This window comes from Heterodontus francisci, chromosome 5, assembly GCF_036365525.1.
Source record: "Heterodontus francisci isolate sHetFra1 chromosome 5, sHetFra1.hap1, whole genome shotgun sequence".
NCBI classification, from domain to species: Eukaryota; Metazoa; Chordata; class Chondrichthyes; order Heterodontiformes; family Heterodontidae; genus Heterodontus; species Heterodontus francisci.
Window position 1 is genome coordinate 177,799,171 of NC_090375.1, and position 21,637 is coordinate 177,820,807.

The following is a 21,637-nucleotide window of genomic DNA, read 5'->3' on the forward strand; positions in this document are numbered from 1 at the left end:
TGTAAAGGTGAGAGAAGGGTGGAAATTGGAAGCAAAGTTGATGAAGTTTTCCAGTTCGGGGCGAGAGCAGGAAGTGGCACCGATACAGTCATCAATGTACCAAAAAAAAGAGGTGACGCTTCCACATGGATTCCAACCGAAGTTCCATCCTTCGTGTTTTGAATCCACCCAGGATTACAGGTATCTTTGAGAAATACTACGTTCCTCGGACTGCTGCTCTTGCCACATCCTGAGATCCACTCTCAGTAACGTGCACCACCACATGTACACACTTGACCCCTCTCTCCAGAAACGCCACCTCATCTTATCTCAAAGCTGTTCTGCTCTGCAGTTTCATTTCATCCTTTGTCTTATCTGACGCTTTAACAAAAAAGTTTTTCTCTTCCTTTCAGGTATTAAGGAATGCAAGCTCCAGCAGCTCATGGGTACCAACGTTCCTCCAGATCCTTCTTCCCCTTCGCTTCCCTTTGACCCCATCCCTTCTCCTAATCTGACCCCTTACCGTGTATTCACAATACCCTCTAACATTCTCAACACCGACATCTGTACTTAACAAAGGACTCCGTTTTATTCCCTTATGACCCAGCTCAATGAATTTCGCGCTCAGCATGACATTGAGCTCTTCTTCCGTTGTCTTCGCCTCTGGGCTCACTTCTTTGACCAGGATTTCTCCCCCCCGACCAGCAGACCTTTTCACCTGCCTCCAGTATTCTCCTTTCACGTGGACCTCTCCCTCTGGCGTGTTACCACTCTTGATCTTTTCATTGACAACTGTTGGCGTGACATTGGCCATCTCGATGTCTCTGCTCCCCGCGGTGACTCTATCTCTCTCTCACTCTCGCTCCCTCCTGCGCACTCTCCCTGTCTCTCGCCCTCTCTCTCGCCCTCTCTCTCGCCCTCTCTCTCGCCCTCTCTCTCGCCCTCTCTCTCGCCCTCTCTCTCGCCCTGTCTCTCGCCCTGTCTCTCGCCCTGTCTCTCGCCCTGTCTCTCGCCCTGTCTCTCGCCCTGTCTCTCGCCCTGTCTCTCGCCCTGTCTCTCGCCCTGTCTCTCGCCCTGTCTCTCGCCCTGTCTCTCGCCCTGTCTCTCGCCCTGTCTCTCGCCCTGTCTCTCGCCCTGTCTCTCGCCCTGTCTCTCGCCCTGTCTCTCGCCCTGTCTCTCGCCCTGTCTCTCGCCCTTCTGGTCTATCTCTGACACTTCCCTTCCTTGATTTCTCTGTCTCCATCTCTGGTGATAGGCTGTCTAGTAATATTCATTATAAGCCCACCGACTCCCATGGCTACCTTGATTACACTTCCTCACACCCTGTTTCCTGTAAGGACTCCATTCCATTCTCCCAGTTTCTCCGTCTCCAACATATCTGTTCTGATAATGCAGCCTTCTACAGCAGCGCTTCTGACATGTCTTCCTTTTTCCTCAGCCGAGTATTGGTAGGAGTGACCACCCCACAGTCCTTGTGGAGACTAAGTCCCGCCTTCACTTTGAGGATACCCTCCATCGTGTTGTGTGGCACTACCACCATGCTAAATGGGATAGATTTCGAACAGATCTAGCAATGCAAAACTGGGCATCCATGAGGTGCGGTGGACCATCAGCAACAGCAGAATTGTACTCATCCGCAATTTGTAACCTTGTGGCCCAGCATATCCCTCATTCTACCATGACCATCAAGCCAGGAGACCAACCCTGGTTCCATGAAAAGTGCAGGAGGGCATGCCAGGAGCAGCACCAGGCATACCTCAAAATGAAGTGTCAACGGGTAAGGCTACAACCCAGTACTACTTGTGTGCCGAACAGTGTAAGCAGCATGTGATAGACAGAGCTAAGCGATCACATGACCAACGGCTTAAATCTAAGCTCTGCAGTCCTGCCACATCCAGTCATGCATGGTGGTGAACAATTAAACAACTAACTGGAGGAGATGGCTGCACAAATATCCCCATCTTCAATGATGAGGGAGCCCAGCACATCAATGCAAAAGATAAGGCTGAAGCATTTGCAACAATATTCAGCCAGAAGTACTGAGTTGATGATTCATCTCTGCCTCCTCCTGCAGTCCCCAGCATCACAGATGCCAGTCTTCAGCCAATTCGATTCACTCATAGTGATATCAAGAAATGACTGAAGGTACTGGATACTGCAAAGGCTATGGGTCCTAACAACATTCCAGCAATAGTACTGAAGACCTGTGCTCCAGAACTTGCTGCATCCCTAGCCAAGCTGTTCCAGTACAGCTACAACACTGGTATTTGCCCAGCAATGTGGAAAATTACCCAGGTATATCCTGCACACAAAAAGCAGGACAAATCCAAACCAGCCAATTACCGCCCCATTAGTCTACTCTCAATCATCAGTAAAGTGATGGAAGGGGCTGTTGACAGTGCTGTCAAGAAGCACTTGCTTAGCAAGAACCTGCTCAGTGATGCTCAGTTTGGGTTCTTCCAGGGCCACTCAGCTCCTGACCTCATTACAGCCTTGGTCCAACCATGGACAGAAGAGCTGAACTCAAGAGGTGAGGTAAGAGTGACTGCCCTTGACATCAAGGCAGCATTTGGCCGAGTATGGCATCAAGGAGCCTTAGCAAAACTGAAATCAATGGGAATCGGGGAAAACTCTCCGCTGGTTGACATCATACCTAGCGCAAAGGAAGATGGTTGTGGTTGTTGGAGGTCAATCAACTCAGCTCCAGGACATCACTGCAGGGATTCCTCAGGGTAGTGTGCTAGGCCCAACTATCTTCAGCTGCTTCATCAATGTCCTTCTTTCTATCATAAGGTCAGAAGTGGGGATGTTCGCTGATGATTGCACAATGTTCAGCACCATTCGTGACTCCTCAGATACTGAAGCAGACCGTGTAGAAATGCAGCAAGACCTGGACAATATCCAGAATTGGGCTGATAAGTGGCAAGTAACATTTACGCCATACTAGTGCCAGGCAATGGCTATCTCAAACAAGAGAAAATCTAACCATCTCCCCTTGACATTCAATGGCATTACAATCACTGAATCCCCCACTATCAACATGCTGGGGGTTAACCAGGTCCCCCAAAGCCTGTCCACCATTTACAAGACGCAAGTTAGGAGCGTGATGGAATACTCTCTGCTTGCCTGGATTGGTGCAGCTACAACAACACTTGAGAAGCTCGACACCATCCAGGACAAAGCAGCCCGCTTGATTGGCACCCCACTTACAAACATTCTCTCCCTCAACCAGCACGCGCAGTGGCAGCAGTGTGTACCATCTGAAAGATGCACTGCAGCAATGCACCAAGGCTCCTTAGACAGCACCTTCCAAACCAGCGACCTCTTATCACCTAGAAGGACAAGGGCATGCAGATGTCTGGGAACACCACCACCTGCAAGTTCCCCTCCAAGCCACGCACCATCCTGACTTGGAGCCATGTCGCTTTTCCTTCACTGTCGCTGGGTCAAAATCCTGGAACTCCGTAACAACACTGTGGGTGTACCTACCCCACTTGGACTTCAACGATTCAAGAAGGCGGCTCACCACGACCTTCTCGGGGGCAATTAGGGATTGGCAATAAATGCTGGCCTAGCCAGTGACGCTCGCATCCCATGAATGAATAAAAAAAGACAAGCATTCACACACAATTTGCTACTGTCCCGTGACAGCTTTGTTATTTAATCTCTCCTGCCCTCTGCCCTATTGCACACCTTCCCTTTTGTTCTCTTCCCCACCACCACTTGCTTAAAACTTAATTCTTTCCTAACCTTTGCCAGTTCTAATGAAAGGTCACAGACCTGAAATGTTAACCCTGCTTCTCTCTCCACAGATGCTGCCTGACCTGCTGTGTATTTCCAGCACTTTGTTTTTATTTCAGATTTCCAGCATCTGCAGCATTTTGTGATTATTTTAGAACCTACTTAACTAATTACAAATTGGGTCCTTAAGTGTTGTCTTAGGAAGCAACCAAGAATTCTACTTTTTTCACTTTTTGATATCAGATAAATGGCAAGGCTTCAATTTTAGTGTTTGTCTTTTCCACAGATCAAGCAAACACAGGATGAAGAAAAGAAGCAGCTGTGCACACTCCGTGATATGCTCAAATCCTCACTGCAACTTGAACAGAAAGAGGTAGGGTATACTTGAAATAGTTCGAATTTACGTTGCGTAATAGCTCAAGTTGCAGTTTGGAATATTTGGCTGTAGTGATTTAGCTAATGCATAACAAATTATGCTGTTTGATTATTGTGTCTCAGTTTTAAAAAATCTGGTCTTATCTGAAGCTTTTTGGATAATCTCCTAAAAATTCTTGTTTTGAAGGGCAATGTTTAATGCCTTGATTTTTCCCAATGGCTGAATATGGCTTGTGAAATACAAAGCATAACCGAGTCCAGCTTGCATTGTGACAGTGCATTTATGGTACTTTTTTAAAAACTGGTCACTGCTATTGCCCAAACGTGAAGCCACTAGTAGAGTCATTTAAGGCACCGAAGGTGGTCATTCGGCCTATTGAGTCCATGCTGGCTCTCCATGGAGCTATAGAGTCAGTCCCACTTCCTGACTTGATCCCGTAACCCCACAAGTCTATTTCTCTCAGGTGGCTATTCAACTTCCTCTTCAAGTCACTGATTTTCTCTGCTTCCACCACTCTTGTGGGCAGTGAGTTCCAGGTCATTACCACCAACTGCGTATAAAAGTGCTTCCTCATATTCCTCCTGCATCTTTTGCCCAAAACTTTTCATCTCTGTCCCCTAGTTCCTTGTGCCATTTGTTAATGGGAACAGTTTTTTCTTGTCTAATTTACCTAAGCCTGTCATCACATAATCTTGTACACTTCTATTTCTCCTCAATCTCCTTTGTTCTAAGGAGAACAAACTCAGCTTTTCCAACCTACCCTTGTAACTAAAATCCTCCATCCCTGGAACCATTCTGGTAAATCTCCTCTGCGCCTTCTCAAGGATCCTCATATCCTTCCTAAAGTGTAGTGACCAGAACTGGATGCAGTACTCTAGTTGGGGCCAAACCAGAGCTTTATAAAGGTTCAGCATAACTTCCCTGCTTTTGTACTCAGTGCCTCTATTTATGAAGCTTAAGATCCCATATACTTTACTAACCACTCTCTCAATTTGTCCTGCCAACTTCAAGGATCGATGCACGTGCACCCCCAGGTCCCTCTGTTTCTGCATACTCTGAGAACTGTGCCATTAATATATATTGCCTCTCCTTATTCCTTCTGCCAAAATGCATCACCTCACACTTGTCAGTATTAAATTCCACCTGCCCGTCCACTCTGCTAGCCTATCCATGTCCTGTTGCAGGTGGTTCATATCATCCTCACTATTTGCTCCACCTCCAACCTTTATGTCATCAGCGAATGTTGAGATTCTGCTCTGTATTCCAAGATCCAAGTCATTTTTTTATATAGCAAAAACGTAGTGGTCCCAGCACTCACCCTTTGAGTGCACCACTGTCTGCCATCCTCCAGTCTGAAAAGCAACCATTTACTACGACTTGCTGTTTTCTGTCCTTAAGCCAATTTTTTATCCAGTTGGACACTAACCCTCCTATTCCATGAGCCTCAGTTTTGTTAACCAGCCTTTTATGTGATACCTTATCAAATGCTTCCTTAAAATCCATATAAACAACACCCACCGCATTCCCTTCATTAACTTTTTCTGTTACTTCATCAAAAATTTCAGTTAGATTAGTCAAGCATGATCTGCCTTTTACAAATCCATGCTGGCTAACCTTAATTAACTCAAACCTCTCCAAGTGGCCGTTGATATTTTTCCTGATTATTGTTTCTAAAACCTTACCCAGCACTGATAAACTAACTGACAATAGTTGTTAGGACTACCCTTACACCCTTTCTTGAATAAGGCTGTCAAGTTTGCCACTGTCCAATTCTCTGGCACTTCCCCCGTATCCAGGGAAGATTGGAAGATTATGACAAGCCCTTCCACTCTCTCCACCTCGACTTCCTTTAGCAACCTGGGATGCAAGCCATCTGGACCAGGTAACTTATCTACCCTAAGCATAGCCAGCCTTTTTAGAACCGTTCCCCTCAATTTTTATCCTATACATTGTCTCTACCCTCCCCGCTTCTTCCAATATTTTGTCAGCTTCTGTTTCCTTAGTGAACACAGATACAAAGCACTCATTAATTAGCCTTGCCCTGCCCCTCTTTGTCCCTAATAGATCCCACACCACCTCTTACTACTTAATCTCTTATTATTTGCACGCCACTAGAAGATCTTTGGGATCCCTTTTAGGTTGACTGCCATTCTATTCTCATATATTCTCTCTTTGCCAGTCTTATTTTCTTCTTCACCTCCCCTCTCAACTTATTGCATATGGCCTGGTTCTCACTTGTTGAGTTCACCCGACGAGCATCATACACTCTCATCATATTCTCTCTCTCCCTTGTCATCCAAGGAGCCCTGTTCTTGGTTCCCCTATTTTTCGCCCTTGTTGGAATGTTTGTAGCCTATAAAGGCAATGGAAATAGGCTTTGGCCAAGGATATATATATGAGTTTTAATTAAAGAAATTAAACTCTGTTGTCCAGCCTCAAATGATTCACAACAACAATGATGGCAACTTGCATTTATGTACTGCCTTGAATGTAGAAGAATGTCTTTGTTCCTCACAGAGGCATAATCAGAAAGGAGAGATTCGGAGGGGTGAACAAAAGATTGGTCAGAAGTGGGTTTTAAGCACGGTATTAAAGGAGGAGTTGAAGAGGCAGAGGTATTTAGAACGGTGCCCAAGAATCCTAGGACTTGGAATCAAGGTGGCTGAAGGCATGCTTGCTGGTGCTGGAATGAACAGAGGTGGGTTGGGATGCAAAGGTCAGAAGAATGGCGGGGTCAAGGTGGGAACTTTAGAGCTGCAGGTGGTTATAGAGGTAGGGTGGAGCAAGGCATGAAAGAATCTGAAGCCAAGATGTGCAATTTAAATATGAGACGTTGGGGGTGCAGGAGCCAATGTATGCCAACAAAGCTAGAGGGTGATCAGTGAGTGGGACCTGGCTGCAGGTTAGGATATGGGCAGTAGAGTTTTAGATGAATTGAAGTTTGTGGAGGTTGGGAGGCTGGAAAATAGAGAGCATTGGAGTAGTTGAGTCTGACAAAGGCATGATGAGGATTTCAGCAGTAGATGAATTGAGGTGGGGAAGATGGAGCGAACGGTCTTGCGATGGAGAAGATATGGGGTCAGAAATCCAGCTCGGTGCTGAATTGAACTGGCAAGGTGATGGTCTCCTTCAGCTTCATACAGTGCTTGGAAGGTGATGGAATTGGTGGCGAAGGTACAGAGTTCGTGTCAGGGTTCAAATACAGTGGCTTCGGTCTTCCCAATTTTGAACTGATAGAAATTGAGCCTCAAGGGGAGGTGGTGGCGTAGTGGTATTGTCACTGGACTAGTAACCCAGAGACCCAGGGTATTCCTTTGGGGACATGGGTTTGAATCCCACCATGGCAAAAGGTGGAATTTGAATTCAATTATTTTTAAAAAGTCTGGAATTAAAAAGCTAGTCTAATGATGGCTGTGAAACAATTGTCGCTTGTCGCAAAAACCCATCTGGTTCACTAATGTCCTTTAGGGAACGAAATCTGCTGTCCTTACCTGTTCTGGCCTACATGTGACTCCAGACCCACAGCATTGTGGTTGACTCTTAAAATGCCCTCTGAAATGGCCTAGCAAGCCACTTAGTTGTACCTAACTGCTAAAAAGTCGATAAGGATGGCATCAAGGAGCCCAGGCAAAACTGAAATCAATGGGAATCGGGGGAAAACTCTCTGCTGGTTGGAATCATACCTAGCGCAAAGGAAGATGGTTGTGGTTGTTGGAGGTCAATCATCTCAGCTCCAGGACATCACTGCAGGAATTCCTCGGAGTAGTGTCCTATGCCCAACCATCTTCAGCTGCTTCATCAATGACCTTCCTTCAATCATAAGGTCAGAAGTGGGGATGTTCGCTGATGGCTGCACAATGTTCAGCACCATCCACGACTCCTCAGATATGGAACCAGTCCGTGTAGAAATGCAGCAAGACCTGGACAATATCCAGGCTTGGGCTAATAAGTGGCAACTAACACTCGTGCCAGGCAATGACCATCTCCAACAAGAGAGAATCAAACCGTCTCCCCTTGACATTCAATAGGGTTCAGGATAAACATGTTCCCAAAAAGAAAAAGGGTGAGGCGGTCAAATCTAGAGCCCCATGGATGTCAAGGAGCCTACAGAGTAAGATAAGGCAGAAAAGGAAAGTTTATGTCTGACACCGAGAACTCAATACTACAGAAAGCCCAAAGAAGTACAGAAGGTGGAGGAGTGAAATCAAAAAGGAAATTAGGAAAGCAAAGAGAGGCCATGAAAGAATATTGGCAAGCAAAATCAAGGTGAACCCCAAGATGTTTTATCAATAAGAGTAAGAGGATAACTAAGGAGAGAGTAGGGCCCATAAAAGACCAAAAACATAACTTATGTGTTGGAATGGAAGATATTGGTATGGTTCTTAATGAATACTTTGCGTCTGTCTTCACAAAAGAGGGGGGACAATGCAGATGTTGTAGTTAAGGAGGAAGAGTATGAAGTATTAGACGTGATATACATAGGGAGAGAGGAAGTATTAATGGGATTTGCATCCTTGAAAGTTGATAAATCACCAGGGCCAGATGAAATGTGTCCTAGGGTGTTAAAAGAAGCAAGAGAGGAAAAAGCAAGAGAGGGCGGCACAGTGGCGCAGTGGTTAGCACTGCAGCCTCACAGCTCCAGGGACCCGGGTTCGATTCTGGGTACTGCCTGTGTGGAGTTTGCAAGTTCTCCCCGTGTCTGCGTGGGTTTTCTCCGGGTGCTCCGGTTTCCTCCCACAAGCCAAAAGACTTGCAGGTTGGTAGGTAAATTGGCCGTTATAAATTGTCACTAGTATAGGTAGGTGGTAGGGAAATATAGGGACAGATGGGGATGTTTGGTAGGAATATGGGATTAGTGTAGGATTAGTATAAATGGGTGGTTGATGGTCGGCACAGACTCGGTGGGCCGAAGGGCCTGTTTCAGTGCTGTATCTCTAATCTAATCTAAAATAATCTAATCAGACGGTCCGACCATCATTTTCCAGTCCTCACTGGATACAGGTGTGGTGCTGGAGGATTGGAGAATTGCTAACGTTATACCTCTGTTTAAAAAGGGAGCGAAGGATTGACCGAATAATTACAGGTCAGTCAGTCTAACCTCAGTAGTGGGCAAATTATTGGAATCTATTCTGAGAGACAGGATCAACTGTCACTTGGAAAGGCACAGGTTAATCGAGGATAGTCAGCGTGGATTTATTAAGGGAAGATTTTGTTTGACCAACTTGATCGAATTTTTTGAAGAAGTAACAAGGAAGATAGATGAGGGTAGTGCAGTTGATGTGGTTTACATGGATTTTAGCAAGGCTTTTGGCAAGTTTCCACATGGCAGACTGGTTAAAAAAATAAAAATCCCATGGGATCCAGGGAATTGCAGCAATGTGGATACAAAATTTTCTCAGTGGCAGGAAACAAAGGGTAATTGTTGACGGGTGTTTTAGCGACTGGAGGGCTGTTTTCAGTTGCGTTGTGCAGGGCTCAGTATTGAGTCCTCTGCTTTTTGTGGTGTATATTTACGAGTTGGACGTAAATGTAGGGGGCACGATCAAGAGGTTTAAGGACGACACAAAGATTGGCCGTGGTATATAGCAAGGAGGATAGCTGTAGGCTGTAGGAAAATATTGATAGTCTGGTCAGATGGGCAGAAAAGTGGCAAATGGAATTCAACTTGGAGAAGTGTGAGGTGATGCATTGGGGATGTCAAACAAGGCAAAGGAATACATGATTAATGGGAAAATACGGAAAAATGTAGAAGAAGTAAGGGACTTTAGAATGAATGTCCACAGATCTCCGAAGGTAGCAGGCCAGGTCGATAGGGTGTTAGGAAGGCATGGAATCCTTTCCTTTATTAGCCGAGGTACAGAATACAAAAGCAGGGAGGTTATGCTGGAACTGTATAACTCATTGGTTAGGCCACAACTTGAGTACTGTGTGCAGTTTTGGTCACCTCAGTACAGAAAGGATGTAATTGCACTGAAGAGGGTACAGAGGAGATTTATGAGGATGCTGCCAGGACTGGAAATATGCAGCTTTGAGGAAAGATTGGACAGGCTGGTGTTGTTTTCCTTGGAACAGAGAAGGCTGAGGGGAGATCTGATTGAAATGTACAAAACTTTGAGGGGCCTGGATAGAGTGGAGGTGAAGGGTCTATTCACCTTCGCCGAGGGTTAGTGGCGAGGAGGCACAGATTTAAAGTGATTGGTAGAAAAATTAGAGCGGAGATAAGGAAAAGCTTTTTCACCCAGAGGGTGGTGGAGTCTGGAACTCGCTGCCTGAAAGAGTATTTGAGGCAGAGACCCTTAACTCATTCAAAAGGAGTCTGGATATGCACTTCAAGTGCTGTGAGCTGTCGGGCTACAGATCAAATATTGGAAGATGGGATCAGAAAAGGTGGATTGTTTTTCGGCCGGCACACACAAGATAGGCCAAGTGGCTTCTTTCTGTGCCTTAAACTTTTATGATTCTATGATTCAACGGCATTACGATCGCTGAATCCCCTACTATTAATATCCTGGGGTTCCATTGACCATAAACTCAACTGGAGTAGTCATATAAATACCGTGGCTGCAAGAGCATGTCGGAGGCTAGGAATCCTGCGGCGAGTAATTCACCTCCTGACTCCCCAAAGCCTGTCCACCATCTATAAGGCACAAGTCAGGAGTGTGATGGAATACTCTCCACTTGCCTGGATGGGTGCAGCTCCAACAACACTCAAGAAGCTCGACACCATCCAGGACAAAGCAGCCTGCTTGATTGGCACCTCGTCCACAAACATTGACTCCCTCCACCACCGACGCACAGTGGCAGCAGTCATAGAGTTATACAGCACAGAAACAGGCCCTTCGGCCCACCGTGTCCATCCCGGCCATCAAGCCTATCTATTCTATTCCCATTTTTCAGCATTTGGCCCATGGCCTTGTATGCTATGGCGTTTCAAGTGCTCATCTAAATACTTCTTAAATGTTGTGGGGGTTCCTGCCTCTACCACCCCTTCAGGCAGTGTGTTCCAGATTCCAACCACCCTCTGGGGGAAAACAATTTCCTCAAATCCCCTCTAAACCTCCTGTTCCTTAAATTAATTCTATGCCCCCTGGTTATTGACACCTCAGCGAAGGGTAAAAGTTTCTTCCAATCTACCCTATCTATGCCCTTCATAATTTTGTATACTTCAATCAGATGCCACCTCTGCCTTCACTGCTCTAAGGAAAAGAACCCTAGCCTATCCAGTCTCTCTTCATAGCTAAAATGCTCCAGCCCAGGCAACATCCTGGTGAATCTCCCCGCACCCTCTCCAATGCAATCACATCCTTCCTATAGTGTGGTGCTCAGAACCGTCCACAGTACTCCAGCTGTGGCCTAACCAGCATTTTATACAGCTCCATCATAACCTCCCTGCTCTTATATTCTATGCCTCGGCTAATAAAAGCAAGTATCCCATGTGCCTTCCTAACCACCTTATCTACCTGTGCCTTCAGTGACCTATGGACAAGTACACCAAGGTTACTCTGACTCTGTACTTCCTAGGGTCCTACCATCCATTGTATATTCCCTTGCCTTGTTAGTCCTCCCAAAATGCATCACCGCACACTTCTCAGGATTAAATTCCATTTGCCACTGTTCTGCCCATCTTACCAGCCCATCTATATCGCCCTGTAATCTAAGGCTTTCCTCCTCACAATTTGCGACACCACCAATTTTTGTGTCATCTGTGAACTTACTGATCATACCTCCTATATTCACGTCTAAATCATTAATGTACACTACAAACAGCAAGGGTCCCAGCACCGTTCCCTGCGGTACACCATTGGTCACAGGCTTCCAATCGCAAAAACAACCCTCGACCATCACCCTCTGCCTCCTGCCACTAAGCCAATTTTGGATCCAAATTGCCTTGGATCCCATGGGCTCTTACCTTCTTGACCAATTTCCCATGCGGGACCTTATCAAAAGCCTTACTGAAGTCCATGTACACTACATCAACTGTTTTACCCTCATCTACACACCTTGTCACATCCTCTCAAAATTCAATCAAATTTGTCAGACATGGTCTCCCCCTGACAAAGCCATGCTGACTATCCCTGATTAATCCCTGCCTCTCCAAGTGGAGATTAATCCTGTCCCTCAGAATTTTCTCCAATAGTTTCCGTACCACTGATGTTGGACTTACTGACCTGTAATTACCTGGTTTATCCCTACTACCCTTCTTGAATAATGGTATGACATTCGCCGTCCTCCAGTCCTCTGGCACTTCACCTGTTGCCAGAGAGGATTTTAAAATTTGTGTCAGAGCCCCTGCAATCTCCTGTCTTGCCTCACATAACAGCCTGGGATACACATCATCTGGGCCTGGGGATTTATCCACTTTTAAGCCCATTAAAACTGCTAATACCTTCTCCCTTTCAATGCTATTTTGTTCAAGTATATCTCAATTCCCCTCCCTGAACTCTACACCGACATTGTTCTTCTCCATAGTGAACACAAATGAAAAGTAATCATTTAAAACATCACCTATGTCCTCCGACTCCGCACACAGTCTGCCACTCTGGTCCTTAATGAGCCTTATTCTTTCCCTGGTAATCCACTTGCCCTTAATATACTTACAAAACGCCTTGGGATTTTCCATCTACAAGATGCACTGCAGCAACGCACCAAGGCTACTCGGGCAGTGCCTTCCAAACCCGCAACCTCTACCACCTAGAAGGACCAGGGCAGCAGATGCATGGGAACACCACCACCTGCAAATTCCCCTCCGAGCCACTCACCATCCTGACTTGGAACTATATCGCTGTTCCTTCATTGTCACTAGGCCAAAATCCTGGAAGTCCCTTCCTAATAGCACTGTGAATGTACCTACCCCACATGGACTGCAGCGGTTCAAGAAGGCAGCTCACCACCACCTTCTCAAAGGCAATTAGGGATGGGCAATAAATGCTGGCCTGGCCAGTGATGCTCACATCCCATGAACGAATAAAAAAACATTCAAGGCTGATGTCAGACTAGCTTTCTGACAACAGAGACTGACTGTGTATAGGGTTGAGAACTAGCACATTGTTGCATTGAACCTCAGTTGTAGTATTATTGATGGTATTCATGATATGAAACTACTTAGAAGTTAGCTTTTATGCAAAACATATTTTGAATTCCAGACTAATTTTTACAGCACAATTGGAATAATGTGATGTTGTCTCAATTTACATTTTTAAAAATGTAAATTATTAGGACAAGTGTGCAGAAATCTTATTGTTTGATTGCAAAAAATGTAAATAATTATTAGGAAAAGTTCTTGTACAGTTCTGATTAGAGATAGTTATATAATTGTAAAGAAGTCACTTGACTGATTCCTGGGATGAGCATGTTATCTTGTGAAGAGAGTTTGGACAGGTTGGGTCTGTATTCATTGGAATTTAGAAGAATGAGAGGTGATCTTATTGAAACATCTAAGACCCTGAGGGGACTTGACAGGGTGGATGTTGAAAGGATATTTCACCTTGTGAGAGCAACTGAAACTAGGGGGCATGGTTTAAAAGTAAGGTGTCTCCCATTTAAAATAGAGATGACGAGAAATTTTTTCTCTGAGGGTCATGAGTATGGAACTCTCTTCCCAGGAGAGCAGTGGAGGCAGGGTCACTGAATGTTTTTACTGCAGAGTTAGACAGATTCTTGACAAACAAGGGATTCAAAGGGTATCGGGGGGAGGCAGGAAAGTGGAGTTGCGCCCACAAACAGATCAGCCACGATCTTATAGAATGATGAAGCAGGCTCAAGGGGACGAATAACCTACTCCTGCTCCTAGTTCGCATGTTCATATGTAAGCAGTTAACATGAAACTGAAATCAGCGTTCCAGTTCACCGGAGCTGTAGGCAGTTTAATCAAATTAAAACAAGCCTGAACTTTTGATCAGAGGTTTCCCCTTCCCAAAACTGAATTTTGTATATTTCTGGAAAAGTTTAATTTATTTTCAAGTATTAGATTAGAGATACAGCACTGAAACAGGCCCTTCGGCCCACCAAGTCTGTGCCGACCATCAACCACCCATTTATACTAATCCTACACTAATCCCATATTCCTACCAAACATCCCCACCTGTCCCTATATTTCCCTACCACCTACCTATATTAGTGACAATTTATAATGGCCAATTTACCTATCAACCTGCAAGTCTTTTGGCTTGTGGGAGGAAACCGGAGCACCCGGAGAAAACCCACGCAGACACAGGGAGAACTTGCAAACTCCACACAGGCAGTACCCAGAATCGAACCCGGGTCCCTGGAGCTGTGAGGCTGCGGTGCTAACCACTGCGCCACATAGTTGGCTTTCTTGTGCATAAATTTTTAAGTTGATTGCAACAACCTTTGTGGTGTTTAAAGTTCAAGCTTGATTTTCTTGTTGCTCATTTTGATTTTTTGCTTTAATAAACAATGACTAGCTTTTTAATATGCTTCATTTTTCCTCCAACATTTGTATCTTAAAATATAATTTTTGTGATCTTCCACACCTCTGTGTTGAACTATTTGTTGAGTGGAAGCATGAAGTGGTTGAGCCCCACTTCTATCGATCAAAGGGATTCTCTTGAAGCCCCTCTTCTTTCCAGTATCAGTGATGCTGCTTCAGTCTGCTTGTCAACCAATGTGAAGATTTTGCTTTTAATACATTTTTTCCTGTCGAGTAGCCTTCGCTTCAAAAAATGCAGCACATCTGGCAGGAACTGAGTTTAATAATTTTTTAACATGTTAATATGGAAATGCACCGAATACACTCGTACAACAACAAAATGACATGCTTCACAGTTTGCCAGGAAGAAAGCCCTTTGAGTTCTATAGAGGAGCCATTAAAACGTGATTATTTAGAGAACAACTTGCCCCACATCTGGAGTCAGCATTGAAATACCCAGGCAGATGTCTCAGTAATTTTTATTTGTCCAGATTTGTAAACATAAGTATTACTGTTCAGTCAAAACAGTACCAAGGAAGCAGTTGTCTTCCAGTAGTACAGAGTGGCATTAAATGTGTCTTATCTTCCAAAAGTACTGCTCTGTGTTTTCTTGAGGACTAAGAAGATTTGGTGGTATGTCTTAAATGAACTGTGTGCTTAGGAGATCACAACGCATGCATTGTTTGGTAATTCTTCAGCAAACTATCATTTTCGATGATGTCTCTTTGAAAAGATATTAAAACCACTAGTACATAGCCTGTGAAATATTAACATTTTGGATAGTGTCCTTCACAATTTTTTTTTTCTATGTAAACGAGTTTTCTGACCTGTATATTTCAAGCATTTGCAGTTTAAAAAAAAAGTGAAACATGTTTGGCGTAATTCAAGATGGTTGGAGTTTTAAGTGGCTTAGAGCTGTTGTGACACTTTTGGAGAGCATCCCTACCTTGCGTTTGGCTTTCCCCTCATTCATGCCTTCAGTATGCAGAGATCTCGACTTCTTTATGATGATAGAACTTTCACTTTAAGAGTACTGTTGGTAGCAGGCAAGATCAGAGGATGAATGAAGATGAGGGAGGCCACTGCACCCACCTTTGCTTACTCATTTAAAAAAAAACCTAAAATCTAGCTTTCCTCCATCATGACATGCAATAGGATCAGTTGATGAATCTGATGTGTTTTGCTTCCAGTACTCTTCCTGCAAGTCTGGTCAGTGTTGAATACTTTTTGTGTGACTTCGAAATAAAATTTAAAGTAGAAATTAATCACTGAGTAGGATCTGAAATGTGCAATTGAACCCTGGTTATTTTGTTAATTGTTTATCTTAACTCTGTATTTGTTTAAAGGTCTTCAGTTTATTCTTTGCTAGATTTAACATGTGCCTCGCTGCCATTTTGACTTGGATTACCCTGAAGTTACCTTTACTTTTATGTTTCAGTCTGGTTCTCCTCCCCTTATTCAGAGCTTTTTTAGGTAAAGTACAGGACTTTTTAAAATCTCTCCTTCCAGTTCAGTCCTCGGATGCTGAAAATCAGCCTTGAGACTCTTCTGTGAACTACCTCCAAAGCATGAATGTTTCTCTTGCATCTTGCTGACCAAACTGGACACAATATTCAAAGTGTGGACTGATAAGAGTGGTATATTGTGTTAGTGTACCTCCTCTGACTTGTATTCTACTGAATTGGCAATTCATTTTAACATTGGTTTGGTTTATTAATGGTTGATTCTCAGGGTTTCAATATGCTTAATGACAACACTGCTTAACCACGCCTCCTCCCCCTTTCCTGATATTACTATCGACCTCACATTGAATTATTTCTTCACCTTTGAGAGTTTTGCATTACTATGGAGTTTTCTTGCAATCGAGCATTCACAGATATAAAGTAGATGAACTGTATGGTTTTGATTGCATTGCAGGCCCAGCTTTTTTGGAAATCTGCCATTGAATTAGTAATCTGTCATTGTCCACTAAACCCCACACAGCTGGCTTTATGCAGCTGGATCACACAGACTAACAGAACTGGCAATTTTAATTGTAGGAGTTGAGACTAAATACCTTTTTTTTTTCTCTGTTCCTTTTCCCCAAAACACTACTATTCATCATGATTTCATTGTTACATTCTCAATATTTTACGAATGAGTCTGCCTCTTCAAAGATTTTTTATCAATGCATTCAGAGCAAGAGGATAACTAAGGAAAGCGTAGCGCCTATCAGACATGTGCAAGAGAACTTATGCTTGGATGCAGAAGATGTGGGTGGGGTTTTTAATGAGTTTTTTGTCTCTGTTTTCACAAAGGAGAGGGATGATGCAGACATTGTAGTAAAAGAGGAGTGTGAAATATTAGATACGATAAGCATAATGAGAGAGGAAGTACTAGAGGGTCTGACATCCTTGAAAGTGGATAAATCACCAGGGCCAGATGGATTGCATTCCAGGTTGTTAAAGGAAGCCAAGGAGGAAATAGCGGATGTGCTGAGGATCATCTTCAAATCCTCACTGGATACGGGCGAGGTGCCAGACAATTGGAGGTCTGCGAGCGTTATACCATTGTTTAAAGAGGCTCTGAAGGATATGCCAAATAATTATAGGCTGGTCAGTCTAACTTCGGTGGTGGGTAAATTATTAGAGTCAATTCTGAGGGACAGGATAAACTGCCACTTAGAAAGGCACGGATTAATCAGGGATAGTCAGCATGGATTTGTTAAGGGGAGGCATGTCTTACTAACTTGATTGAGTTTTTTGAGGAAGTAACAAGGAGAATTGATGAAGGTAGTGCAGTGGATGTGATCTACATGGATTATAGTAAGACATTTGACAAGGTCCCACATGGCAGACTGGTCAGAAAAATGAAAGCCCATGGGATACAGGGGAATGTGGCAGGTTGGATCCAAAATTGGCTCAGTGATAGGAAACAAAGGGTAGTAGTGGACGGATGTTTTTGCGAATGGAAAGTGGTTTCCAGTGGCGTTCTACATGGCTCAGTGTTGGCTCCCTTGCTGTTTGTGGTATATATTAATGATTTGGACTTAAATGTGGGAGACATGATTGGGAAATTTGCAGATTACACAAAAATTGGCCATGTAACAAAGCTAATGAAGGCCGTGTAGTGGATAGTGAAGAGGATAGCTGTAGACTTCAGAATGATATCAATGGTTTGGTTGAGTGGGCAGAAAAGTAGCAAATGGAATTCAATCCGGAGAAGTGTGAAGTAATGTATTTGGGGAGGGTAAACAAAACAAAGGAATACATAATAAACGGGAGGATATTGAGAGGGGTAGAAGAAATGAGACGCCTTGGAGTGCATGTCCGCAGGTCCCTAAAGGTGACAGGGCAGGTAGATTGAGTGGTGAAGAAGGCATATGGAATACTTTCTTTTATTGGCTGAAGTATAGAATACAAAAGCAGGGATGTAATGCTGGAACTGTATAAAACGCTGGTTAGGCCACAGCTGGAGTATTGCATACAGTTCTGGTCACATTACAGGAAGGACATAATTGCTCTGGAGAGAGTACAGAGGAGATTTACAAGAATGTTGCCAGAGCTTGAAAGTTGCAGCTATGGGTAAAGACTGGATCGGCCAGGGTGGTTTTCCTTAGAACAGAGGAGGCTGAGGAGTGACTTAATAGTGGTGTGCAAAGTTATGAAGGGCCTAGATACAGCAGACAGGAAGGACCTGTTTCCCCTAGTGGTGAGCTCAATTACCAGGGGACACAGATTTAAGGTGATTGGTAGAAGGATTAGAGGGGACATGAGGAAAAACGTTTTCACCCAGAGGGTGGTGGGTGTCTGGAATTCACTGCGAGGAACAGTGGTGGAAGCAGAAACCCTCAACTCTTTTTAAAAGATACCTTGACATACACCTGAAGTGCTGTAACCCGCAAGGCTATTGACCAGGTACTGGAAGGTGGGATTAGATTGGGTGGCTAGTTTTTTCGGCCAGCGTGGACACGATAGGCTGAGTGGCCTCCTTCTGTGCCATAATTTTTCTATGGCTCACCGCATGGCTGCCTTGAGTGGTCGTAGCTCAGAATGCAAATCAAACAATGTTGTGTATCTGTTGAGCGTTCCCATTTTAGTGCCAGCCTGTTAAGGTAGAAGTTCCTTAGACAATACACAACACTATTGAATCACCAGGCACTTTTATATTGATGTCTGTTTAGTCCAAGTGCCAGCTCCCTGCAATATTACTGCTATAAGTGGATCCCTTACCCTGGTCACTGTTGTTCAGAAATCTACAATGATGCTGTCAGGATAAGAGAGACAAATTATAAGTCTAGACTTGGGAGCCAATGTAGATCTACTGACCTCCTGCAATTCAGACGAAGCAGTGTCAGTCTATAAGTGCTTACTGAGTCATGGACTCAGGCAGCAACCAGTTGAAGGCAAGGGTGAAAGAGGTTCGTGGGAATTCTGGCTGAAGCCAGGTGAGTAAACATCCATTGAAGATAAGTAAGTAAGAAACAAGCAAGGGAATTTATGAAGTGCCATTCACATTTTCAGGACATTGCAAAATGCTTTGAATGAGTGGTTTACTTGGAAGTGCAGTCTCTCCTCCTTCCTTCCCTGTACTGACCTCCCCATTCCCATCTCCACTCTGCTCCTCGTCTCTCCCCCTGGATGTAGGGTGATCAGGGATTTGAAGCAGCTTGTTTAGTCTTCGTTTCTGTGGACAAGGGAAAAAGCAAACTACTGTTATTTTTGATTGTGGTCATTGCCCTTAATGGCCAGTGGATGTGTGTGCTGGGGAGAACATAGTTAGTGTTGTATGCGTTTTCAAGAACAGAACCCAAACTGCATAGTATTTTTACTGTTGGATGTGGATGCCAAATTCATATTGGCATTTGCACAAGGATGGTTGTGGCAGGAATGCTATAAGAGCATAAGAAATAAGAGCAGGAGTAGACAATAAGGCCCTTCAAGCCTGCTCAATCATTCAATACGATCATGGCTGATCTTCTGCCTTAACTGCACTTTCCCTCCAGCTTCCTATATCCCTTGATTCCCTGAGAGACCAGAAGTCTGTCTATCTCAGTCTTAAATATACTCAATGATGGAGCATCCACAGCCCTCTGGGATAGAGAATTCCAAAGATTCGCAACCCTCTTGAGTGAAGAAATTTCTCCTAAATGATCGACCCCTTATCCTGAGACTGTGCCTCCATGTTCCAGATTCAGCAGCCATTGGAAACAACTTCTTAGTGTATACCCTGTCAAGCCCGTTCAGAATCTTGGACTTTTCAATGATATCACCTCTCATTCTTTTCAACCCCAGAAAGTATAGGCCCGATTTGCTCAGCCTCTCATCATGGGACAACCCTCTCATCTCAGGAACACACATCCTCAACTACACTTACTCAAAATGTTATCCTGGCAACTCATGTTTCCTTTGAAGTCTAGTTATTGTGCGCAGCCCATTTTTATTCCAGTGTGTGGGTCCCTTTAAATTTTTTTGTGCAGCCACGTACGCGTGTTATTTCTCTCAGAACAAAGCCTGCATGGTACCTTTGGCTATGGTGCGGCCACATTGCTTAGCACGAACATTGCTGGCAACTTGAGAGATGGAGAATAGTGCATTTATAGTGCTTTAACCAAAGGAATACAAAATAACTAAAACATTCACAGTAATTAAAGGAAGACAATAGTATGAAGTGTAATGAAAGTGACAATTTCACTATAGAGTTTTGGACCCTACTTGTTTTTCTAAATAAATGTGAATTTAAAGACATCAATGTTTAACCCAATACAGTGATATTTTCTGTATGTAACGATCTGCTACAGACAATCCTTAGAGTTTGAGTTATGCTGTGACTTCAAAATGCAGGGAACCTTGAATCACTTGCATGGAAGATGCACTTTATGGAACAATGGAATATTGCATGTTTTTTGCAGATCTGTAAGAATATTACCTAAGAATTTTCCTCCAGTTGCTAAATTTTTCAAAATAAGGCAGGCGTGTAAGTGTTTTGAAACCTTTGAATGAAATAGATACGGTATACTCTCCATGGAAAAAAAAATTGTATAATTTGGGTCAGCCAGCTGTAACTATGTTAATATTCTAGCAGTGAAAGTGGTATACTTGGACTGTTTCCAGAACAATCAAGAACTATCTTTACTGTTTCCTTTAAAATTTAAATGGCAGGGTTTTCTGTTTTGGATCTGGACCAAATGTGGGTCCTGACCCAGCACTGTGTCGGGAGCAGTAACCCAACATCGACTTTTGCTAGATTAGCCAGTTAGTGGCCAGAGGCAATGCTTGCTTTCTAATTAAGTACAGTAGATTAGATTAGATTAGAGATACAGCACTGAAACAGGCCCTTCGGCCCACCGAGTCTGTGCCGAACATCAACCACCCATTTATACTAATCCTACACTAATCCCATATTCCTACCAAACATCCCCACCTGTCCCTATATTTCCCTACCACCTACCTATACTAGTGACAATTTATAATGGCCAATTTACCTATCAACCTGCAAGTCTTTTGGCTTGTGGGAGGAAACCGGAGCACCCGGAGAAAACCCACGCAGACACAGGGAGAACTTGCTAACTCCACACAGGCAGTACCCGGAATCGAACCCGGGTCCCTGGAGCTGTGAGGCTGCAGTGCTAACCACTGCGCCACTGTGCCGCCCTCAGTAGCTCAGTAACAGTAGGCGGGCTGTATAAGCTGAAGGGCCAGTGGAAGACCCTCCAGCACTGAGGAGCTACAGCCTGCCATTGCAGGTAAGGGAGAGAGAGGAATGCCTCCCTCTTGAGGCACCCTTACAGCACGTTTCCAAATTTGAAATTAATAATGTCCACAGCTGCCATACCATTATTGTGGAGGGCAAATCCCCCCACAGCACAGCCTGCAGCCACATTTGTGGTCAGGTAGGTAAGGTTGTGAGGTGGGGTGCCTCAGATACTGAAGTGCTGGACTCAGTATATTTCCAAGGGGCCGCCTTCAGGCATCTGTCATGCTCCCGACACCGTGAAAAATTCCAGTCGGCTTCTGATCAATGGCCTAATTGTCCTTTTAATTGACTTAAGCTACCCACCGGTTGCGTGGGTAGCTATTCCTCACCTGATTGGGCCGCCAAGAAAATGGCCAGCAGTTGGGACTGTGGTGGGG

The 21,637-nt window shown here is 44.3% G+C and overlaps 1 protein-coding gene across 1 annotated transcript in view; it reads left to right on the forward strand.

Annotated features, from left to right (window-relative positions):
• The window catches only part of LOC137370298 (arf-GAP with SH3 domain, ANK repeat and PH domain-containing protein 1-like), a 443,522-nt gene that overhangs the window by 210,063 nt on the left and 211,822 nt on the right, over window positions 1-21,637 (forward strand). The window contains exon 9 of the mRNA XM_068032677.1: window positions 4,007-4,093. Within this exon, the coding sequence (XP_067888778.1) occupies window positions 4,007-4,093 (87 nt within the window). The remainder of the gene's footprint in view (window positions 1-4,006; window positions 4,094-21,637) is intronic.